We start from the raw sequence: 24,669 nt of genomic DNA, 5'->3' as shown, positions 1-24,669 counted from the left end.
AGGTAGTGAAAAAGGCTAATAGCATGCTGGTCTTCATAACAAGAGGGATTGAGTATAGAAACAAAGAGGTTCTTCCGCAGCTGTACAGGGCCCTGGTGAGACCACATCTGGAGTATTGTGTGCAGTTCTGGTCTCCAAATTTGAGGAAAGACATTCTGGCTATTGAGGGAGAGCAGCATAGGTTCATGAGGTTAATTCCTGGAATGGGGGGACTACCTTACGCTGAAAGACTGGAGCGACTGGGCTTGTATACCCTTGAGTTGAGAAGACTGAGAGGGGATCTGATTGAGACATATAAGAGTATTAAAGAATTGGACACTCTGGAGACAGGAAGCATGTTTCCGCTGATGGGTGAGTGCTGAACCAGAGGACACAGCTTAAAAATACGGGGTAGACCATTTAGGACAGAGATGAGGAGAAACTTCTTCAGCCAGAGAGTGGTGGTTGTATGAAGTGCTCTGCCCCACAGGGCAGTGGAGACCCAGTCTCTCGATTCATTTAAGAAAGAGTTGGATAGAGCTCTCAAGGATACTGGAATCAAGAATCATGGAGATAAGGCAGAAACAGGATACTGATTAAGGATGATCAGCCATGATCACATTGAATGGTGGTGCAGGCTCAAAGGGCAGAATAGCCTACTCCTGCACCTATTGTCTATTGCTCTCAGTAAGGGCAAAACATCTTTGAAAGCTGCTCTGAAAGTGCTCTGACTCTTCTGCTTTCAGCAAAGCTGATTAGAGTTATAAAGCATGGAAACAGACCCTTCGGCCCAGCTTGTCATGCCAACCAATTTTCTTAATTAACCTAGTCACATTTGGCCCATATCCCTCTAAATCCTTCCTATTCATGTACCTATCCAGATGCCTTTTAAATGTTGTCATTATCTGGTAGTTTGTTACACACATGCACCGTCCTCTGCATGAAAACCTTGCCGGCCACGTCCCTTTTAAATCATTCCCCTCTCACCTCAAACATATGCCCTCTAGTTTTGGACTCCCCTACCCTGGGGAAAAGTGCTTGGGTATTTACCCTATCCATGCCCCTCATAAACATCTATAAGATCACCCCATAGCCTCCAATTCTCCAGGGAAAATATCCCTGGCCTCTTCAGCCTCTCACTGTAGGTCACAAGCATGGCAACAGCCTTGTAAATCTTCTCCAACCACTTCCAAAGTTTCACAATCTTTTTGCTATAACAGGGAGACCAGAACTGAACACAGTATTCCAAAAGTGGCCTAAAATAATGTCTTGTCCATATGAAAAATGCAACACCTCTCACTTCTCTAAATTAAACTCCATCTGCCACTCCTCAGCCCATTGGCCCACCTGAACAATTCTAATTTATAATAAACTCTCTTTCCTCTCTTATTCCCTAGAAGCTGAAAATCCCCATCCCACATACTCTCTGTCTATTTGCTGAACCTAATCCCTGCTGTACCTCATCTTGAAAGGTCTACTTCATGCTGACTAACAGGCCCACACTCTGGAGAGATCTAATTGAAACACAGAATGCTGAATGACCTGGACACAGTGGATGTTGGGACGATGTTTCCGTTGGTAGGAGAGACTCGGACCCAAGGGCACAGCCTCAGAGTAAAGAGAAGGTCTTTTAGAACATAGATAAACATGAAACTCTTCAGCCATATAGTGGTGAATCTATGGAATTCATTGCCATAGAAGGTTGCAGAGGCTAGGTCACTGAGTATATTTAAGACTGAGACATATGTTCTTGAGTACCAAGGGGATCGAGGATGATGGAGAGAAAGCAAGAGAATGGGATTGAGAAACCTATGAGTCATAATTGAATGGTATGAGCAGACTTGATGGGCTGAATGGCCTACTTTCTGCTCCTATGTCTTCTCGTCTCTTGCTGTCCTGGACACAGTAAGAGAACTGGGAACAGAAGTCGGCCATTTGGTCTTTCGAGCCTGCACCAGCATTGAACAAATCATAACTGGATATGAATCAAACTACATCTAAGTGGATAGGCTGGGACTTTTTCACTGGAGCACAGCAGGTTGCGAGGTGACCTTACAGACGTTTATAAAATCATGAAGGGTATAGATGAGGGGAATGGCGGGTCTCCTTTCTCTAGGGTGGTTTCAAGATTAGGGAGCAAAGTTTGACAGTGAGTGGAGAAAGATTTTAAAAAGACATGAGGGGCACCAGTTTTTTTTTTAAAAAAAAACACAGAGCATGGTTTGTGTGTGGAATAAATGTCCAGAGGAAGGATGCAGGTACCGTAACAACATTTCAAAGAAATTTGGACAAGTACATGAATAGGAAATGTTTGGAGGGATATGGGCCAAACACAGGCAGCTGGGACAAATTTAGTTTGAAAACATAGTCAGCATGGACTAGTTGGATGCAAACTGTTCTAAAACCATTTCCTTGCCTTCCCCCATCAACATCCACTGCTTTGATGTTCAAAAATCAGACGAACTCAGCCTTGAAGACATCCCCACTTCTGAACTCAATTCCTCTTGTTAACATACCGTGGTTTAGAAGAATAACATACAGAAGAATACAAGCCTTGCTGATTGCTTGCTGCACCTGTCTGACGACTGACATTGTCTAGTGAAGAAGGACGCTGAGACCCCTTTGTACATTCACACATCATTCCTGATGAAGGGCTCATGCCCAAAACATCAACTCTCCTACTCCTTGAATGCTGCCTGACCTGCTGTGCTTTTCTAGTGCCACACTTTGACTCTGATCTCCAGCATCTGCAGTCCTCACTTGCTCCACATCCCAATACATTACCATTTAAAGAATACACCTCCTTTCTGCTTTTTTTTTCACAGCAGGAGTTATAATTTTACATTGTGGTACTGCATTTGCCATTTGCGGAGGGTGAGCGGAGAGAGAGAGGATGGATGGGGAGAGGGAAATGGACATGGGCACTGTGGGTGGTAGGGTGGGAATGGACATGAGGAGCTGTGGATGGATGGGGGTGCTGAGTGTCGTGGGGGAACGGAGAGGAGGTGCTGTGGGTAGCAAGAAGGGAATAAGCGACCTCAAGGACATTCTTTTTATGCAGAGGGTGGTGTGTGTGTGTGGAACAAGCTGCTGGGGAAGATGTGTCCAATTACAATATTTAAAAGGCATCTGGGAGGGATATAGGCCAAATGGAACTTGGGACATTTGGTCAGCATGGATGAGTTGAACCAAAGGATCTGTTTCCGTGCAGTGTGTCTCTAGATGTCTATAACTCTATGATTGAAACCAAACCTTTTTACTGATAATCTTCCTGCTGGACTTTTGTAGTGCACCCAGTTTCAGGAGATTTGTGGTGGGTACAAGTGGCACATGTCTCCTCTCATGGGAATTCTGGAAAATATAAAGGGGCTGTTAAAAGTACTTCAACTTTGGGAACACGGGGTCTCGTGGAAGCAGGGCATTTGACAAACCTTTTCAGAGAAATTCTCTCCAACTGGTGGACTATAGACAGTTTTCCCACAGAATATTACACAGATATTAAGAATGTTATCATCTGTAAAACATTTTCCTGAAAAATGCAGAAGAATTCAACTTGCTAACATGAAACAAATGTTGGAAAGGAAACTGCCAAGATCAAAAGGCTGAAAAGGGTTGTCTCATACATATTCCTTCAATTAGTTTTGTATGTCTTAATTGTTAAGTCATACCTAGCACATGGAAAGATGGCTATGGTTTGTGGAGGTCAGTCATCTCGGCTTCCGGACAACTCTGCAGGAGTTCATAGGCCGAACCATCTTCATCAATGACCTTCCTCCATCATAAGTTCAGAAGTGGAGATGTCGCAATATTTGCAGATGTTCAGCACTATAAACAACTCCTCACAAACTGAAGCAGTTCTGTTAGAAATGCTACAAGATCTTAACCATATCCAATGGGCTGATGAGTGGCAAGTAACATGAATGCCTCGCAAATGTCATAAAATGACTATTCCCCAAAAGAGATAATCTGACCTATGATATCAACAATGTTACTGTCACTAAATACCCCACGATCAACATCCTTGGGGTTTACCATTGAATAGAAACTCAACTAGATGAACCATATATACACAGTGGCTACAACAGCAGGTCAGAGGCCAGAAATACTGCAGTGAGTAACTCACCTCCTGACTCTCCAAAATGTGTTCCAACTTCTACAAGCCACAAGTCAGCAGTGTAATGGAATACTCCCCACAAGCTTGGATGGGGTTGCAGCTTCAACTGTATTTGAAACGCTTCATACCATCCAGGTCAATGTTACCTGCTTGACTGGTACCATATCCACTGTTCAGAAGCAGTAGTGTGTCGTATCTACAAGATGCACTGCAAAAATTTACCAAAGCGCCTTACAAATCGCCTTTCAAACTAACAACCACTTTCATCTAGAAGGACCAGGAAAACAGATATGGGAACACAACCTCTTGCAAGTACCCCTCCAAGCCACTCACCATCTTGACTTGGAAATGTATTACTGTTCCTTCAGTGTCACTGGTCCAAATCCTGGAATTCCTTCCCTCAAGACGTTGTGGGTCACCGTACAGGATGTGGACAGCAATGGTTCAAGAAGGCAGCTCACCACCACATTCTCAAGGAGAACCAAATGCTGGCCAGCCAGCAACGCCCATGTACCAGAAGTAGATTTTAATAAATTATTGAAACAGAGGGTTGGAATCTGCAAACTAAAGACAATCAATGTTCAGAAGGGTCAGATGGAGAGCATTGATTCGGTGCTTATTTGAGAACAGAGAAAGAGTGATTATACTGACACTGAATTGGAACTAGAGTTTAGAGTTAAACATCTGTAGTGTTCCACTCAATGTATAAATCTAAAATCGATGAAAGATTTGTCCCTGACGTGTACTTCATTAATACGTGAATAGGACAATTAGGAAGGCATGTGGGATACTGGATTTCATGACATTAATGGCGCCTTCAGTTCCCACGATGCCATGCGATGGAGACACCGCTCTAGGGGGCCCTGGCAGTGCGCATGCGTGCGGTGAGGCAAAGTTCCTGAGAGAAATGGCGCCGGCGGCTGAAGGAACAAGAACAGAAACCGCTGGAAAAGCTGAGCAGGTCCGGCAGCTCGTGTTGAGAGAAATGTGAGGACGTGTTTCGGGTCCGGGGATCCTTCTTCAGAACAGGACCAGGTTTCAGAAACATCCCGGGGAGGTCGCCAGGTCCGAGCGCCAAGACCCGGCTCCTGCCCCCGGGGAGAGGAGACAGTGAGACAGGGTAGGATTGGGAACCGCGGGAGGAGGGAGACTGGGGAGTTTATAAACTCCTAGGGGGAGGCCTGAGGCCGCGAATAAAAACCTCCCCAGACCCACTTCACCACCGAAGGAGCTCTCGTGTTGCCCGGGCAACAGGGCGCCATCATTGTAAGGATAAGGCGCATGTTGACTTGGGGCGGGGAGCGCGGGCGGCCATCTTGGTGAGGGCACCATCAACCGTCACTTCCGGGAGAGAAATGACAGTTGGTGTCATTCAACTAGAATGTCCTCATTTCACTCTGAGAGACCTGGCCCTGAGCCTGGTCTGTGTGTCATTAACACAGGAAAAGGGAGTGGGAGGGAGAGAGAGAGAGATCTGGAATGACACGAAGGCGGACTGTGAATTTGAGGTGAATAAATCTGATCATTTGTGGCGCTGGAACAGAAACTGGGTACTTCCAAGATCGCAGTGACCAGGAGAGCATTGATGTGTTGATGTTATTTTCAGTTTGTAGACTGGGAAAAGAGAACACCAGGAGTGGAGGAAAGTCATGATGAAGATGGATTTGAAATTCTATACAGGAGGAGGGATAACTTGAGCCAGCACCCGGCCCATATCCCTCCAAACCCTTCCTGTTCATATACCCATCCAGATGCCTTTTAAATGTTGCAACTGCACCAGCCTCCTCCACTTCCTCCGGCAGCTCATTCCATATACTTACCATTCTCTGTGTGAAAAAGTTGCCCCTTAGGTCTCCTTTAAATTTTTCCCCTCCCATCCTAAACCTATGTTCTATTGTTATCGACTCCCTTACCCCAGGGAGGAGACTTTGTCTATTTATTCTATCCTCATCATTTTATAAACCTTTATAAGGTCACCTCTTAGCATCCAACTCTCCATGGAAAACCGCCAGCCTGTTTAACTTCTCCCTGTAGCTCAAATCCCTCAACCTTGGCATCATCCTTGTAAATCTTTTCTGAACCATTTCAAGGTTCATACATCCTTCTGATAGGAAGGAGACCAGAATTGCATGCGATATTCCAAAAGTGACCTAACCAGTGTCACGTACAGCCGCAACATGACCTCCCAACTCCTGTACTCAATACTCTGACCGGTACAGGAAAGCATACCAAACACCACCTTCACGATCCTATCTAATTGCGACTCTACTTTCAAGGAGCTACGAATCTGCACTCCAAGGTCACTTTGTTCAGCAACACTCCGTAGGACCTTACCATTAAATAGTTCTGCTAAGATTAGCTCAGGATTTGCCAATTGCATGACCTTGGACCATAGTTTGGGGTGTGGGTTACCAGCACCGGAATTTGTAAATGTTTAATCCCATCAATTTTCCCAACACCATTTCCCCACAACTACTCATTTCCTTCAGTCCTGCTCTCAATGGACCTTGTGTTTCCCAACATTTTGGGGATGTTACCTGTGTCCTCCTTTGTGATGATAGAAGCAACATGTGTGGTTAATTGATCTGCCATCTCTTTGTTCCACATGAGAACTTTGCCTGTTCTAGTTGTTATTGTTTTCTCTAATCTTTTTTTGTCTTCACATACCCATTTTTGCCTTTTGATCAATCTTTTTGTTGAAACCTGAATTGCTGCCAGTCTTCAGATCTGCCACTTTATTTTTAGTCAATTTGCACGCCACTCCTTTGGATCTAGTCCTATCCATCATGTCCCTTGTTAGCCATGTCTGTGCCACCTTCTGTGTTTTATTTTTTCAGACAGGAATGGACAACTGTTGCAGTTCTTCCAAGTGCTCTTTAAATGTTTATCATTTCTTTCAATAATGTCCCCTCATTTGTTGTGGCCTGTTTGTGCCTCTGCCGTTGTAATTTCCTTGCTTTAGATTTAAGTCCCCAGTCACAGAATCACCTCTGTTCCTCTCTATTTTAATGGAAAGTTCTTTCATTCAGTTCTACACTCTTCTGCAAGATACCTCGTCCAGCTACATTGCCAATTATTCCCTTCTCATGAAGAAATTAATATTTTGGAATTAAATTGCCATTGTTCAGCAGAACCATGGCCACTTTTGGAACGTTGTGTGCAGTCCTGGTGTCACTCCTATCAGAAGGATGTTGTGAAACTTGAAAGGGTTCAGAAAGGATTTACTAGGATGTTGCCAGGGTTGGAGATTTGATTGATAGGGAGAGGCCAAGCAGACTGAGGCTGTTTCCCCTTGTGCACTGGAGGCTGAAGTTGATAAAATCATGAGGGGCGTAGATAGGGTAAATAATCAAAGGTCTTTTCCTTGAGATGGGATACTTCAGAATGTAAGGGTAATAGGTTTAGGGTGGGGAAGGAAAGTGAAAAAGTTGCCCCTCACGTCCCTTTTAAATTCAAAGGGCTGTATGTGTAAGGAACAAGCTGCTGGAGGAAGTGGTGGAGGCTGGTACAATCACAACATTTAAAAGGCCATCTGGCTGGATATATGAATAGGAAGGGGGTTAAAGGAATATAGGCCAAGTGCTGGGAAATAGGCCTAGATTGATTCTGGATATGTGGTCGGCTTGTTCGCTTTCTCTCTGGTGTCGGGGTCAATACCTTAATGTCTCGTTTTCTCCCCCTTCCTGGGGACGTTAACCATTTCGTGTCTCATTGTTCATCAAGAAGCTGCGTTGCAGGTTCACCCTGACTTGACAGGTTTTGCTTCCCAAAATCAGACCTGCTCACTCTCAGCAATATTCCAGCGTTGGGAAATAAACTAACTTTCAGGTGGAGCTATCCAAAATTCAGAGAGATGTCAGTCTTGATATTTTTGCTTTTCTGCTCCTGTAAGATCCTGAATCAGCACCTTCAGGGGAATTAGAGTGGATTGAGAACAGAGGGAGAGTGAGAGAGAGAGTGGGATGATGCTTTCATTTTTGTGGAATAACAAAAGAAAAGAACGTTCTGCAGAAAGTAGAGTTGCTTGTTCTGAATTTCTACCCTGGACTGACAGTGATGACTTTTGAAATTTTTTTTTACAGAGTATTTGAAGATCTGAAGACAGAAGTTTCAAAGTCAACAGATGAAGGGCTTATGCTTGAAACATTGACTTTCCTGCTCTTCAGATGCTGCCTGACCTGCTGTGCTTTTCCAGCACCGCACCTTTCGACACTGAGTGTCCAATGTCTGCAGTCCTCACTTTGATGTCAATGTCTGACAGTCACTCAATCCATTGGAAACACAACAATTTTCGACTGTGATTCTGTGAGAAGGAGCAAAGCTTTTTGGTTCCTGTTTCTATATGTTTTCAGAATCAGTGGGACTGGATGAGAGACCCGACTGTTGCAGTGCACTGAGTGTGGAGGCAGAAATAGTCATACGACTTGGAAAGAGGAATTCACAGTAGGGAGGGGCTCTACACATGTTTGTGTGCAGCTGAAGTTTTGGCCATGGAGAAACCTGAGGGACCCTGCCCCGTAGAGAAACCATGTAAGTGTGGTGACTGTGGGAAAAGTTTCCATTTCCCGTCTGCCCTGGAGACTCATCGGCGCACTCACACCGGGGAGAGGCCGTTCCCCTGCACAGAGTGTGGTAAGACCTTCAGCAATTCCTCTGACCTACTGAAGCACCAACGGGTCCACACGGGGGAGAGACCCTTCAGCTGTCCCAAATGTGGGAAGGGCTTTACCCAGGCCTCCAGTCTGCTGGCCCACCGGCAGGTCCACACCGGGGAGAGGCCGTTTCTTTGCACCAAGTGCGGGAAGGCCTTCAGCAATTCCTCCGCCCTGCTGAGGCACCAGCGCGGCCACACGGGGGAGAGGCCCTTCAGCTGCCCCAATTGTGGGAAGGCCTTCAGCAATTCCTCCGACAGGCTAAAGCACCAGCGGGTCCACACAGGGGAGAGGCCCTTCAGCTGCCCCGAGTGCGGGAAGGGCTTTACCCACACCTCCACCTTGCTGACCCACCGGCGGGTCCACACCGGGGAGAGGCCCTTCACCTGCCCCAAGTGCGGGAAAGCCTTCAGCAATTCATCCGACAGACTGAAGCACCAGCGGGTCCACACTGGGGAGAGACCCTTCAGCTGCCCTGAGTGTGGGAAGGGCTTTACACAGGCCTCCACCCTGCTGGCCCACCAGCGGGTCCACAGTGGGGAGTGGCCATTCACCTGCTCTCAGTGTGGGAAGGGATTCACCCGCTCTTCCCACCTGCAGAGGCACCAGCGAGTTCACATGCCATGGCAGGGGGATTGAAGGAGCAATGGCAGAGTCCCATTATCGACTGGACCCCTGGGTTTGAATCCCGTCATGGCAGATGGCGGAATTGGAATTCGGTCAGAAGTCTGGAGTTCCGAATCTAACGATGAAACCATTTTTTGGGGGCAGGGGCGTGAGAGCCCCCATCTGATTCACTCATGCCCTTTTTAGGAAAGGAAACTGCTGTTGCAGGAAAGGATTCACTCAGTTGTCCCAGCTGTATCCTTTACCTGGGTGGCCTACATGTGACTCCAGACCCACAGCAGTGTGGTTAACTCCCCCACCTGCAGAAATGAACAGGGAGAAACTTGCTTGGATACAGGGTCTGGGTTGAAATTGCTGAGTGAGGCAATACTTCCTGCGGGTTAAGGCTGTACCAAGGACCCAATTACAAAGGGATAACTCAGTGCTGACCAATAGTAAAGAAAGTTGGGAGTGGGGGGACTGGGTACGCTTTGAACTTGAACTGTTTTTTAAAAAAATAAGCTACTTTTTCTATGTCTTTTTGCTGGGGGGGATCTGAAGCTGCAATAAAGTTGGGTCGCGATAAAGGTCTATGGGGTGAATTTGCATTTGCAGTACATTCAATTTTGATCAAAAAGCACACAACCTGCAGGCAGTTGATATATGTAATATTTGTAAATTTCTACTTTAAAAATAGAACCAGTCTGATTCAAGATTGGGATACAGACAGATTCAAACCTCGCACATTTTGTTGTTGTCTGACCTGAGATGTAACCTATTTATATAAAACCTTAAGTCATCTCGAGAATCTGACTTCAAAGACTTTCTGGGATTTACACATTAACGAACTAAAACTTGCAACCTATTCTAAAAGACAAAAGACTTAACAACAATCTAGGTTTGTTCAATATATCCGATCAGTTGTACTATACTGTGATCTTTTGCTATAAATTCTGTCTTATGATCCTGCTCCACAGCTTCCTGGTGAAGGAGCAGTGCTCCGAAAGCTAGTGCTTCCAAATAAACCACTATAACCTGATGTGTGATTTTTTTTAAACTTGATCCAACCCAGTCCATCTCTGGCCCCTCCACATCATTTCTAGTGAAGGCAGCCCACTTACTGCTGGGCTCAGAATGTCATTGAAAGCTTTGAGCTCCAAGAGGTTTTTGTTTTAAAGCTGCTCATTTCATTTCAGCCTCCTGCACTAAGTTTCCAATGTAGTGGAGCAGTGAATAAGTAGCTAGTATCGTTAGAAATTGTAAATTTTTCATGAGTGCAGGTACTGCGTCATTTCATCAGCATTGTAAAGGTTACTGGCAGCACTGGGAGGTGTGGGCTGCCTTCACTAGAAATCCTTGCTGGTGCCTCTCTGTCTGACCTGCTGATTGTGTGGCTTTGGTATTGTTGGGTTGTGAAACTGCCCTTGGGGCTTTGAGATACCTGCGGTGCTCTGTCATTGTTAGTGAGGTTGAAGTGTATTCCTTTGTCCGTGTGTGCTGTCTGGTTTGGCTTGTGAGCCTGCATGGGCATTCTGGGTGTTTTAGGTACAGTTTGGCCAATTTTGCTTTTGTGGGTTGGCAGAGTGGCAGATCTTTTTCCACAATCTCTTTCCCCCCCCCCCCTCACTTTTCTTTTAGTTTTGCTTAGGGGAGGGACGAGAAGGGACAATGTAGCCTAGCCGGAGTCAGGGGGATTGTCGGGTGGGGGTCGCGGTATCAGACAGATAGCTCTCAGTATCCAAGTCTGGACCAGGAGAGGCTATTTTGGGGGCAGGGATGTTCTCCCAGTGGAGTTGTGCTAGCTGAATGGTGAGGGGGACAGAGGGTAACAGAATTGTACATAGGCATGAACAGCACAGTCGGATAGCCATGGCTAGCACTCTAAGCCCGGCAATGATAGCGATGAGAGCTATCAGTCCCTGCAGTCAGGCTCTGCGCGTGCCCTCTTTCACAGCGAGTAGGTAGTCCAGGGCCATCCTGTTCTGCAGAGTCACAGTACAGATGGCAACAGCCTCCACATTCAGCTGGGTGAGTGTGTCTGCTGTGGAGTTTGCCACCTCCTGTACTGTGACAGCTAGTTTGTGGGCTTCTACCTGTAACTGTAAGGTTGCAGTGTGGGGTGACATCAGGTAGAGAGCTGCTTCAATGGCAGGGAGGGCTCGTCTGCTGCGTGGCATGGGCTTTGGGAAGGGAGGGGACTGGGAGTGATAAATGAATGGTACCGCACACCCAACATTGTAGCTCCCAGTCCAGGGCAACAGCAGCCAGGGGTAGGCTTTGTAGCCACAGATAAAATAGGTGCCATTGTCGGTCTGGAGATGGAGTGTCTGGGTCCCTGTCCAGCTGGTGAGGAAGGGAGTATTCTGGGTGATCCTGTTGAGGACCTGTTGGTTTAAAATGCTGCCTACTGCAGTGGATCGGCGTGCTGTGGGAGTTAGAAGCAGGAAGTCAGTGCACCAGCTGCAGCCAGCTTCCCATCCGGGTGGCTGTGTGTGTTTCAAACAGAAGGATCCCGCGGGTGGTCCGTGTGGGCTGGTGTCAGCAATGGTCAGGGCTCGGGGCTCATGGGAGGGGTTGTAGGCCGGGTTAAACGACTCTTTATATTTGTCCAGGTGGTAACCCGCAGACCTCCAGCAGGCTGGGCTCTTGTCCCCATATTTGGTCATTGCTGGTGGTATTTTGAGTGTGGTAAGAAAAGCTGACAAAACTTTTCTACCTGTTTTTATTGTTTTTGGCTAACTTTCTAACCCTACTTGCTGTGTTCCTGCCTGCATTATTTCTGATGTTTTGCCACAGCTCTCAACTCTAGCATCAACCTGTCTGCTTATTCGAGAGAACTAAGCTTGGTTAAGTGTTGCAAAACACACAAGGGCAAATCTGTCCTCTCCAGAAAGTGTTAGTGCTTAACATGATAAAATTCACTTTGAAATATTGTTCATCCAAATTTTACCAAACACATACTACAGATTCAACATCCCACAATGACACCCTGTTTTGTTATGATCTTTAATTCTGAAGAGACATTTGAATACCCAGTGATTAACTGAAAGAACTTTTCATTAAGTTTTCACGTTTTTTAACAAATAAAAATGACCAATTAACTGGATTAATTTAGCAGAATGGGATGTATAGCCTTAAATTGTAAATCTATGTTTCTTAACATTCCTGCAAGAGTTCCCACGAATATCTGCATGAATTTTGATAGTTCATTCACTTTCTGTGAATAGTCCAAGGCATGCAACATCTCTCTAGGATTCACTTGAATCCTTCTCAGGATTCCAAATATTCCTGGTAATTGTATGTGAGAAAAGGTCTGCCATCCTGGCAACCCACAATAGGCCAAACTGTACCAAAACACCCAGAATGCCTCAGCACGGACCAAGCAGGCTGACAAGTGAAACTAGACAGGACTCGCAGACAAGGGAATACCTGTACACTTCAAGCACCCACTAACAATGACAGAGCACCACAGCTATCCCAAAGCCCTGAGGGCAGCTTCACAATCCAGCAACACCAAAGCCACACAAAGAACAAGTCAGACAGAGGCACCAGCAAGAGCACTACCCCCAGGACAAGACAATGGAAGCAACTCACCACTTCAGAGGAGACATTAGCACCTCCCTGCAAAGAGAAATGATCCATCGATACTGTCAGAATGTTGCTTTGTGTAGAGAATTAGGACATTCCTCTGATAACTGTTTTCCAGTTAACATCATTGCAACTAGATTACTCCAATTCCAGCAGCAACATTTAATTGCCATACAGAGAACTGGCTATGAGGTCACTTTACTACCTAAAGCCAACCTGTCCCTACAACGTGCCCCTGCCCCTAACCCCGCCACCCTTCTCCCACTCACTCTGACCACCATTACGGATGACCACGACTGTTTAGACCTTGTCCAGCTGGTCGTCACCCCGCACCTTGACCGCTCTGAAACACCTCTAGACAACCCTGACCTCATACTCTATACAGATGGCTCCTCCTTCAGGCCCTCAGACCACTGCACACTGGCAGGGTATGCCATCTGCACTCCTTTCTCAGTCCTAGAGTTAGCTGCACTGCCAAATGGGGCACATCTGCACAAGCTACGGTGCTGTTTGTGCTCACTAGGGCTTGTGTCATTGCTAAAGGACACACAGCAAACATTGATCCTGACTCCAGATATGCCTTCGGAGTCGTTCACAATTTCAGCACATTCTGGAAACAGAGAGACTTCATCATTTCAGCAGGGAGGCCACTACAACACGCTGCGCTGATTTCTAACCTCCTGGAAGCAGTCCTGTTACCCTCAGCCCTAGCAATTATCAAATGCCGTGCCCATACCTCAGCCACTGAGCCGGTCACCCTCGGGAATGCCTCAGCTGACACAGCAGCCCGGAAGTCGCTCTGCACCCCACCATCTACATCCTGCAGGATCCCAGAATAGTAAAGACCCCAGTATTCCCTGAGCCCATGGAGGCAGTGCGAGCTACTCAAGAAACTTCTCCACAGCAGGGAAAGGACAGTTGGGCCCACACTGGGGCCACACAATCTCCTTCCCTTAACCTGCTAATACACCCAGATGGCCGCATCATTTGTCCAAGAGCACACACTGGCCCGAGCAACCCACGGCATTGACCACACTGGCAAGAAGGCATGATGCATACTGAATCAGTCCTGGTATGCACCAGGATTCACTGCTGCTTCCCAAGTCCTGCTATCACAGTGCCTCATCTGCCTGCAGAATAATGCAGGGAAGCCAGTTGCCAAGTATGACCATCTGCCAGTTCCTGAAGGACCTTTCAGCCTCTTACAGGTTAACTTCACACACATGCCCCAAAAAACAGGGTTACAAGTACATCCTGGTCATCAGAGACATGTTCTCCAAATGGGTGGAAGCATTTCCCACAAGAAAAGGACAATGCACACACGGTAGTATAATGCCTCCTAAAGGATGTCAGTCCCAGATTTGGAGTTCCAGGTAGCATAGAGATGGACGGGGGGACTCACTTCACTGCTAGGCTCACGACTAGCATTAGCGAGGCACTAGGGATACCGTGGCGACACCACACCCCCTACCAACCTCAGTCATCAGGAATGGTCGAGCGGATGAATAGCACCCTTAAAATCACACTGACCAAGATCACCCAGGACACAGGACTGACCAGGCCAGACGCCTTGCCACTTGCCCTGTATACTATACCTGTGCAGGCAAACCACATGAGTGGGCTCACCCGTTTTGAGATGCTTAGGGGGTGACCTATGCCCACCGATACCAGGCCTCCTAAACTCTCCACAGAGACAGCTCTTCTCCTGACACAAGAGGCCCTGCAGTATGTCCAGGCCCTTAGCAGGAGCATTAGTGTTACGCACGACCAGGTCAGGGCTGCATTGCCCACATCCCAATCAGTGCCCATTCATCCGTTCCAACTCAGGGACTACATCATGATAAGATCACTCGAAAAGGACTCCCTCTCCCCGAGTTGGAAAGGCCCCTACCTCATCCTGCTGACAACCTGGACAGCTGTGAAACTGGAAGGACTGCTCAAATGGACACATGCCACCCGCTGCAAGAGGGCTCCACAACCAATGAACAGGGACCAGAGAGAGAAGAAGACACTACTCCACCCACCGAGGATGGATCCAGCTGCTTGCCTCAGCATCAGCACCCTCGGCCTGACCATCACACTGTGGCTTGCTGGTAAACAGGGACAAGGGGCGAGACATTTAATAAACCTGCGTGACTTGTGGGCTAACACCTTCCTGAGAATGGCCCATCAGTATGCCCTGAGATTCAACCAGACCCACTGTTGGGTCTGCACTAGGGTCCTTGTCCACTCTCATGGGGGCATTCCCTTAGCGCCAATCCCTGTTAACATCTCTGACAAGGCAGAATGGTGACTGGAATCAGACAGGTCCCCGGAGGTTACCATACTCAAAATAGCACCAGCAATGACCAAATATGGGGACAGGAGCCCAGCCTGCTGGAGGTCTGCGGGTTACCACCTGGACAAATTGAAAGAGTGGTTTTACCCGGCCTACAACCCCTCCCATGAGCCCCCAGCCCTGACCATTGCTGACACCAGCCCACATGGGCCACCTGCGGGATCCATCTGTTTGAAACACACACAGCCATCTGGATGGGAGGCTGGCTGTAGCCAGTGCATTGACTCCCTGCTCCTAACTCCCACACACGCCAATCTACTGCAGATGGCAGCATTTTAAACCAACGGGTCCTCAACAGGATCACCCAGAATACCACCTTCCTCACCATCTGGACAGGGACCCAGACACTCCATCTCCGAACCTACAATTAGATTAGGTTTCCAGGCACCATTCCGCCATGTCAGAGATATTTAAGGGGTTTGAGGCTATGGAAATGCCCCCCCGTGAGAGTGGACAGGGATCTAGTGCAGACCCAGCAGCGGGTCTGATTAAATCTCTGGGCATACCCATGGGCCATTTTGAGGAAGGTGTTGGCCCGCAAATCACAGTGGGTTATGAAATGTGCTGCCCCTTGGCCCTGTTTACCAACAAGCCACAGTGTGATGGTCAGACAGATCAGATGGTGATGGCTGCCGCGAGCAGCTGGATTCATCCTCGGTGGTCGGAGTGGTGCCTTCCTCGGTGTGGTCCCTGTTCATAGGTTGTGGAGCCCTCTTGCAGCGGGTGGTATGTGTCCATTCGGGCCATCCTTCCAGTTTCACAGCAGTCCGGGTTGTCATCAGGATCAGGTATAGACCTTTCCACCGAGGGGAGAGGGAATCTTTTTGTGGTGATTTTATCATGACATAGTTCCCGGGTCAGAACGGATGAATGGGCACTGATTGGGGTGTGGACAACGCAGCCCTGACCTGGTTGTGTGAGCACTAATGCTCCTGCTAAGGACCTGGACATACTCTAGTGGGGCCTCTTGTGTCAGAAGCAGGGCTGTGTCTGTAGTGAGTGTCAGGGCTCTGGTGGCAGTGAGCATAGGCTGCCCCATAAGTCCTTGAAAAGGGGTGAGCACAGCTGCTCAGTTTGGCTGTGCATGTGTAGCACAGAGGGCAAGTGGCAAGGTGTCTGACCAGGTCAGTCCTGTTTTCTGGGTGGTTTTAGTCAGTGTGGTCTTCAGGATGCCACTCATCCGCTCGACCATGCCTGACGGCTGGGGTTGGTAGGGAATGGGGTGTTGCCGTGGTATCCCTAGTGCCTCGCTAATGCCGGTCACAAGCCAAGCCGTGAGTGAGTTCCTCTCTCCGTCTCTATGCTGCTGGGAACTCCACATCTGGGGATGACATCCTTTAGGAGGCATTATACTACCGTGTGTGCATTGTCCTTTTCTTGTGGGAAATGCTTCCACCCATTTGGAGAACAACTCTATGATGACCAGGATGTACTTGTAACCCTGTTTTTGGGGCATGTGTGTGAAGTCAACCTGTAAGAGGCTGAAAGGTCCTTCAGGAACTGGCAGGTACTTGGCAACTGGCTTCCCTGCATTGTTGTGCAGGCAGATGAGGCACTGTGATAGCAGGGCTTGGGCAGCAGCAGTGAATCCTGGTGCATACCAGGACTGTGTTACAGTGTGTATCATGCCCCTCTTGCCCGTGTGGCCAATGCTGTGGGCTGCTAGGGCCAGTGTGTGTAGGTGGGCACTTGGGCAAATGATGCGGTCATCAGGGTGTATTAGCAGGTTGAGGGAAGGAGATTGTGTGGCCCCAATGCAGGCCCAACTGTCCTTTTCTTGCTGTGGAGCAGTTTCTTGGGTAGCTTGCACAGCCTCCATGGGCTCAGGGAATACTGGGGCCTTCGCTATTCTGGGGGCCTGCAGGATGTAGATGGTGGGGTGCAGTGCAACTTCCGGGCTGCTGTGTCAGCTGAGGCATTCCCGAGGGTGACCGGGTCAGTGGCTGAGGTATGGGCACGGCATTTGATAATTGCTCGGGCTGAGGGTAACAGGACTGCTTCCAGGAGGTTAGAAATCAGCGCAGCATATTGTCGTGGCCTCCCTACTGACGTGATGAAGTCTCTCTGTGGATGACTCCGAAGGCATACCTGGAGTCAGGATAAATGTTTGCTGTGTGTCCTTCAGCAATGACACAAGCCCTAGTAAGTGCAAATAGCTCTGCAGCTTGTGCAGATGCGCCCCATCTGGCAGTGCAGCTAACTCTAGGACTGAGAAAGGAGTGCAGATGGCATACCCTGCCAGTGTGCAGTGGTCTGAGGGCCTGAAGGAGGAGCCATCTGTATCGAGTATGAGATCAGGGTTGTCTAGAGGTGTTTCAGAGCGGTCAAGGTGCGGGGTGACGACCTGCTGGACGAGGCCTAAACAGTCATGGTCATCCGTAATGGTGGTCAGAGTGAGTGGGAGCAGGGTGGCAGGGTTCGGGGCAGGAGCACATTGTAGGGACAGGTTGGCTTTAGGTAGTGAAGTGACCTCAAAACTAATTCTCTGGATGGCAGTAAAATGTTGCTGCTGGAAATGGAGTAATCTAGTTACAATGATGCTAATTGGAAAACAGTTATCAGAGGAATGTCCTAATTCTCTACACAAAGCAACATTCTGACAGTATCGATGGATCAGGAGCTTCCATTCCTCTTCGCAGGGAGGTGCTAATGTCTCCTCTGAAGTGGTGAGTTGTTTCCATTGTCTTGTCCTGGGAGTAGTGCTCTTGCTGGTGCCTCTCTGTCTGACTTGTTCTTTGTGTGGCTTTGGTGTTGCTGGGTTGTGAAACTGCCCTCAGGGCTTTGGGATAGCTGTGGTACTCTCATTGTTAGTGGGTGCTTGAAGTGTACAGGTATTCCCTTGTCTACAAATGCTGTCTAGTTTCGCTTGTCAGCCTGCTTGGCCCTTGCTAAGACATTCTGAGTGTTTTGATACAGTTTGGCCAACTTTGCTTTTGTGGGCTTATTGTGGATTGCCAGGGTAGCAGATCTTTTCCCACATACAATTACCAGGAATACTTGGAATTCTGAGAAGGATTCAAGTGAATCCTCGAGAGATGTTGCATCTCTTGGACTATTCCCAGAAAGTGAATGAACTATCAAGACTCTTGTAAAGATTCATGGGAACTCTTGTAGGGATGTAAAGAAAACTAGATTTACAATTTAAGGCCATACATCCCATTCTGCTAAGTTACTCCAGTTAATTGGTAATCTTTATTTGTTTAAAAATGTGAAAACTTAATGAAGAGTTCTTCCAGTTAATCACTGGGTATTCAAATGTCTCTTCAGAATTAAAGATCATCACAAAACTGGGTGTCATTGTGGGATGTTGAATCTGTAGTATGTGTTTGGTAAAATTTGGATGAACAATACTTCAAAGTGAATTTTATCGTGTTAAGAACTAAGACCTTCTGGAGAGGACAGATTTGCCCTTGTGTGTTTTGCAATACTTAATCAAGGTCAGTTCAATAGAATACACAGACAAGTCGATGCTAGAGTTGAGAGCTGTAGCAAAATATCAGAAATAATGCAGGCATAGCACGGCAATTAGGGTTAGAAAGTTAGCTTAAAAATAGTAAAAACAGGTTGGAAAGTTTTGTCAGCTTTTCTTAAAAAATTTATCAAAATAAGTGTTGGTTCTGCAGAAGATGAGTCTGGGGATTCAGTAATGGAGGATAAAGAGATGGCAGATGAATTGAAAAGAGTTTGAATCTGACTTCACTAGAGACGATACAAGTAACACCCTAGAACTCGCTGTAAATCAGGAATTGAAAGGGAGGGAGGAACTGAAGAAAATTACAATCACCAAGGAACTAGTACTGAGTAAGCTGTTGGAACTACGAGCTGATAAGTCCCGGGTATTTGAAGGAATTCATCCTAGACTCTTAAAGGGAAATTAGCGAGTGAAATAGTTTATGTAATGGTTTTATTTTTCCAAACCTCATTAGTTTCAGGGATGGTTTCTTTAGATTGGAAAATCCTTTCTTCAAAAAGGGAGACCGAGAACAGGAAACTGCAGACCATTTAACTTAACATATGTAATGGGGAAAATGTTCAAAGCTATTATCAAAGATATTGTGACAGGGCACTTGTATAAGTTCAAGGTAATCAGACAGCAAGAATGTGTTTTTGTCAATGGGTAATAATGTAATGATTTTTTGAAGAACGGCCTCTCCGCACTGCGACTGAGCTGATGAATCTCCAGTGCCCACGGGGAATGGAATCCCTTCCCTCAGTCCCCACATTTCCACAACTTCTCCACAGTTCTGGTGACTTTTTGGCTCTGTGTTTCCGATGAACAATTGAAAGTGTGATCACACTCCGGAAACGTGTACAGTTACTCTCTCCTGCGAATAGTGTAATGTTTCTTCAGTCTGTATAACAGGTTAAAGCTCCTCCCCACAGTCATCAACTTTACTAACACCTTCCATCCCGACCTGAAATTCACCTGGAATCGATGACTGTATCGGCGCTGCCTCGTGCTCCCACGAGGAGGTTGAACAGTTCATCAACTTTACTAACACCTTCCATCCCGACCTGAAATTCACCTGGATCGATGACTGTATCGGCACAGCCTCGTGCTCCCACGAGGAGGTTGAACAGTTCATCAACTTTACTAACACCTTCCATCCCGACCTGAAATTCACCTGGATCGATGACTGTATCGGCACAGCCTCGTGCTCCCACGAGGAGGTTGAACAGTTCATCAACTTTACTAACACCTTCCATCCCGACCTGAAATTCACCTGGACTGTCTCAGACTCCTCCCTCCCCTTCCTAGACCTTTCCATTTCTATCTCGGGCGACCGACTCAACACAGACATCTATTATAAACCGACTGACTCCCACAGCTACCTGGACTACACCTCCTCCCACCCTGCCCCCTGTAAAAACGCCATCCCATATTCCCAATTCCTTCGTCTCCGCCGCATCTGCTCCCAGGAGGACCAATTCCAACACCGCACAGCCCAGATGGCCTCCTTCTTCAAGGACCGCAGATTCCCCCCAGACGTGATCGACGATGCCCTCCACCGCATCTCCTCCACTTCCCGCTCCTCCGCCCTTGAGCCCCGCTCCTCCAACTGCCACCAAGACAGAACCCCACTGGTTCTCACCTACCATCCCCCCAACCTCCGCATACAACGTATCATCCGCCGCCATTTCCGCCACCTCCAAACGGACCCCACCACCAAGGATATATTTCCCTCCCCTCCCCTATCAGCGTTCCGCAAGGACCACTCCCTTCGTGACTCCCTCGTCAGATCCACACCCCCCACCAACCCAACCTCCACCCCCGGCACCTTCCCCTGCAACCGCAGGAAATGTAAAACTTGCGCCCACACCTCCACACTCACTTCCCTCCAAGGCCCCAAGGGATCCTTCCATATCCGCCACAAGTTCACCTGTACCTCCACACACATCATCTATTGCATCCGCTGCACCCGATGTGGCCTCCTCTATATTGGTGAGACAGGCCGCTTACTTGCGGAACGCTTCAGAGAACACCTCTGGGACGCCCGGACCAACCAACCCAACCACCCCGTGGCTCAACACTTTAACTCTCCCTCCCGGAGATCTAAGATGGCGGCGACTCAGCAAGTCTGAGTTTACAGTGCTCTTCCCAAAACCTGGGTAAAGTGAGTTACTCACCCCCACCACACTTACCAAACCACCCAAAAAAAATTCTAACCTTAATTAGCTGCTTACTATTATATTTAAGCAGTTTAATATTAAGTGGATAATGAGTAAACCAAAGGGATCCCGCAGCTCTCAGAAAACAAAGACCCCTCCCCCACCCTCCTCTCCTCCTCCGGCTGCAGCTGATGTAAAAACAGGCCTTGAAGAGATGATTGCCAGGCTGGAAACGACACTCGTCAATTTCATTGTAGAATCCAGACAGAGATGGAACTCATTCGAAGAAAAGCTACAAAAGCACAGCCAGGCTATTGAGGAATTGCAGGGCCGAGTGGAGGGGGCGGAGCTAAAGGCCACGACAAACAGCTGCAGAACAGGTGCGAGCTCTGGAGCAGAGAGTCCGGGCCTTTGAAATCTACATGGATGACCTGGATAATAGAAATCGGAGAAAGAATATCCGTCTTCTGGGCCTCCCTGAACAAGAAGGGAAAGGACAGTTAGTAGTATTTCTGGAGCGATGGCTGCCCCAGCTTTTAAACCTGGGGGCTGAAACTGACCGGGTAAGGGTGGAGTGGGCCTACCGGGTCGCAGTACGCGGATCTGGCCCAAACCAGCGCCCACGCCCGGTCCTGTTCCGGCTGCAGAGTTATAGGGAGAGGCAGATACTCCTGGATGCCTCCAGAAAGCTTGGAAAGGATCCTAAAGCCATGATCCATGAAGGATCCAAGATTATGTTATTTCAGGACTTCTCCCCGGCTTTGGCACGAAGGAGGAAGGCGTTTGATGAGGTGAAGAAATGTCTAAGGAACTTAGATATTCAATACACTTTACACTACCCAGCGACGTTATGCTTTACCCACGAAGGATCCGAGTATAATTTTAGATCACCAGAAGAGGCTAAGGAACTTTTAGACTCGTTTAAATAAATCGTAAGAGACAATTTATGTTGGCTTGCCTCTTCCACACTCCGTGGGGAGAAGTGGATACTTTACTTTACTTTTGCTTCTGGGAGCAGGGTTGTCTTCCCTTGCTATTTTATGTTATTATACTTAACTGTAATCTGTTGGAGTTGTAATTTTATAGTTATGTGTGTTTGTACGTGGCATTGATGCTATCAGATATACTCAGGTATGGGTGGGAGGGGTGGGGTGGGGCGCTCACTGTTAACTCTAGCTCGGTATTATATCTAAATCCTATTAAGGAGCGCCCGGGTCAAGGGTGGGACACTGTTTGGGAGAGGATATGGTGGACCTTTAGAAAGGAAGTAAGGCCCCCTGAGAACAAGGGGGAGGATCTCCATTCAAACATGTTTTTTTTTGTTCTTATTGTTTGGAAATAGTTTCCTTTTTATTATACTGTTATGAGTGTATTAGAGAACATTTTCTCTTGTTTGAAGGATGTAAGTGACTCAACTATACACTCTGGATAATTGTGGATTAGATTAGTAGTTAACTGAGTTTCATTGTTTTTCTTTCTTCTTTAGTATCATTCCTTTGAATTTTGATGATTATATATTTAAGATCTATTTTTATATTAATGTTTGTGCTTGAAAGTTCTGTTTATTTTTGTAAATCTGTCAAAATATTAAATTTCTAATAAAAATATCTTTTAAAAAAAACACTATACTGCTCAGGTAAAAACAATGACTGCAGATGCTGGAAACAAGATTCGGGATTTGTAGTGCTGGAAGAGCACAGCAGTTCAGGCAGCATCCAAAGTGCGGTGAAATCGACGTTTGGGGGAAAAGCCCTCATCAGGAATAAATCAGCCCTTCCTGATGAAGGGCTTTTGCCTGAAACGTCGATTTTGCTGCACTTTGGATGCTGCCTGAACTGCTGTGCTCTTCCAGCACCACTAATCCAGAAACTATACTGCTCAGCACCTCCCGTCTTTCCTCCCCCTATCCCCCCATCCCCCCACCACTCAGCCCCTGGCAGATGAGCGGGCAGAAACTTACTAGGAGACAGGATATGGGTTGAAATTGATGAGTGAGGCAATACTTCCTCCAGGTTACAGCCGTACCAAGGATCCAATTACAAAGGGACAACTCGGTGATGACCAATAGTAAAGAAAGTGTGGTGGGGTGGTGGGGTGAGGAGTACGTGTGCTTTGACCTTGAGCTGTTTAAAAAGCAGCTAGTTTTTCTACACCTTTTTGCTGGGGGATCTGAAGCTTTAACAAAGTTGGGTCACAATAAAGATTACCTGAACTTACCGCAGGCTCAGACTCTCATTGAAAGCTTTGAGCTCTAAGTGGTTTTTTGTTTTAAAGCTGTTCATTTCTTTCAGCCTCCTGCACTAAGTTTTCAATGTTGTGTATCAGATGGAGCAGTGCATGGGTAGCTAGTATCATTAGAAATTGTAAATTTTTCAGGAGTGCAGGTACTGTGTTGTTTCATTGGCATTGTAAAGTTTACTGGCAGCACTAGGAGGTATGGGCTGTGTTCACCAGAAACGATGTGGAGGTGCCAGTATCGGACTGGAGTGGATAAAGTTAAAAATCACACAAGACCAGATTATAGTCCAACAGGTTTATTCGGAAGCACTAGCTTTCGGAGCACCGCTCCTTCCACAGGTAGCTGTGGAGCAGGATCATAAGACACAGCTCTTATAGCAAAATACGCAGCGTCATGCAACTGATATCTTTCAGAGTGGGTTGCAGGTTTTGGTTCATTAATATGTAAATCTAAGAACAACATCTAAGTCATGTTCTTGAAGACTTATGGTTTTATATTTTTTAAAAAATGATATCTCAGCTCACACAATGCATTCAAGTTGTGAGGTTCGAGTCTGTCAGTATCCCAATCTTGAATCAGACTAGTTCTGTTTTTAAAGTAGGAATATATAAAATATTACATGGACTGACTGCCTGTAGATTGTGTGCTTTGTGAGCAAAATTGAAAGTATCTGCAAATATAATTCTGCCAGTAAAAATTCACTCCATAGAGTTGTGAGTTTGTGTGTGACAGTGCATGCTTGGTAAAGTGTAAGTGTGATGGAGTATAAGTCTGTGAGTGTGAGAGTGTGTTAGGGTGTGCGTATATGAGAGAGGTATGAATAAAAGCAAGGGGTTGCATTTTGCTAAAATGAGGAAGGACCGGACTTGTATAGTTAAAACAGAGACATGGGAGAGTTCAGGTACATGGTGATGCAACCTGCAAAGAACTGGTAGACTGGATGGTAAAGAAGGCATTTAGCACCATTGCCACCCAGACCCACCCCCTTCGTAAAATTCATAGCTAATCCACCCTACAGTGCATATCCTGAACAATAAGGGTAATTTAGCACGGCCAATCCAGCCCAACCTAATCTAAAAACTACCTTCTCAAGAATGTAATTTAAATGCAAAACATTTCAAAGAAAAATGTCCCTCTGACTCAACATTGGGACCCAGAGAGAATTCACACCTATTGTTAGAAAAGCTCTGCATTTGAATGACTTTCTTGAGAAGGTAATTAAAAACCAGTTCAGGAATTAACATGCCAAAGAGCAGAAACCCATTCTAAAAGATGGAAGATTTAATCTCATAGTTTAATATATCACATCTCCATGGACACTGGACTCCTTTGGCTATAAATTCCATGATCATGATCTCATTCTCCACAACCAACCTGATAAAAGAGCGGTGCTCCAAACGTTAGTGTTTACAAATAAATGTGTTGGTTTACAACCTGGTGTTGTGAGATTTTTAACTGTCCATGGGAAACGTGTTGTGGGACTGGTAACAGTTGTTATTTTGTGATTTGTTCCTCCTGAAATTTCTCCTCTGCGCAGACATAG

The 24,669-nt window shown here is 46.9% G+C and overlaps 1 protein-coding gene across 3 annotated transcripts; it reads left to right on the top strand.

Annotated features, from left to right (window-relative positions):
* Positions 1-4,983: 4,983 nt before the first annotated feature.
* Positions 4,984-10,374, top strand: LOC132808369 (zinc finger protein 239-like). 3 transcript variants are annotated; one of them, XM_060822117.1, is made up of 2 exons: positions 4,984-5,054; positions 8,176-10,374. In XM_060822117.1, the coding sequence occupies exon 2, from the start codon at positions 8,584-8,586 to the stop codon at positions 9,382-9,384; it is 801 nt and encodes a 266-aa protein (XP_060678100.1). In that variant the 5' UTR covers positions 4,984-5,054; positions 8,176-8,583; the 3' UTR covers positions 9,385-10,374. The 3 variants fall into 3 exon arrangements, with proteins under 3 accessions (XP_060678100.1, XP_060678099.1, XP_060678098.1); XM_060822116.1 differs by having other exon boundaries at positions 5,000-5,080; XM_060822115.1 differs by having other exon boundaries at positions 5,000-5,213.
* Positions 10,375-24,669: the final 14,295 nt, after the last annotated feature.

The sequence above is a fragment of the Hemiscyllium ocellatum genome, assembly GCF_020745735.1.
Source record: "Hemiscyllium ocellatum isolate sHemOce1 chromosome 27 unlocalized genomic scaffold, sHemOce1.pat.X.cur. SUPER_27_unloc_5, whole genome shotgun sequence".
In the NCBI taxonomy this organism is placed as follows: Eukaryota; Metazoa; Chordata; class Chondrichthyes; order Orectolobiformes; family Hemiscylliidae; genus Hemiscyllium; species Hemiscyllium ocellatum.
This window is presented reverse-complemented; position numbering and strand designations above follow the sequence as displayed.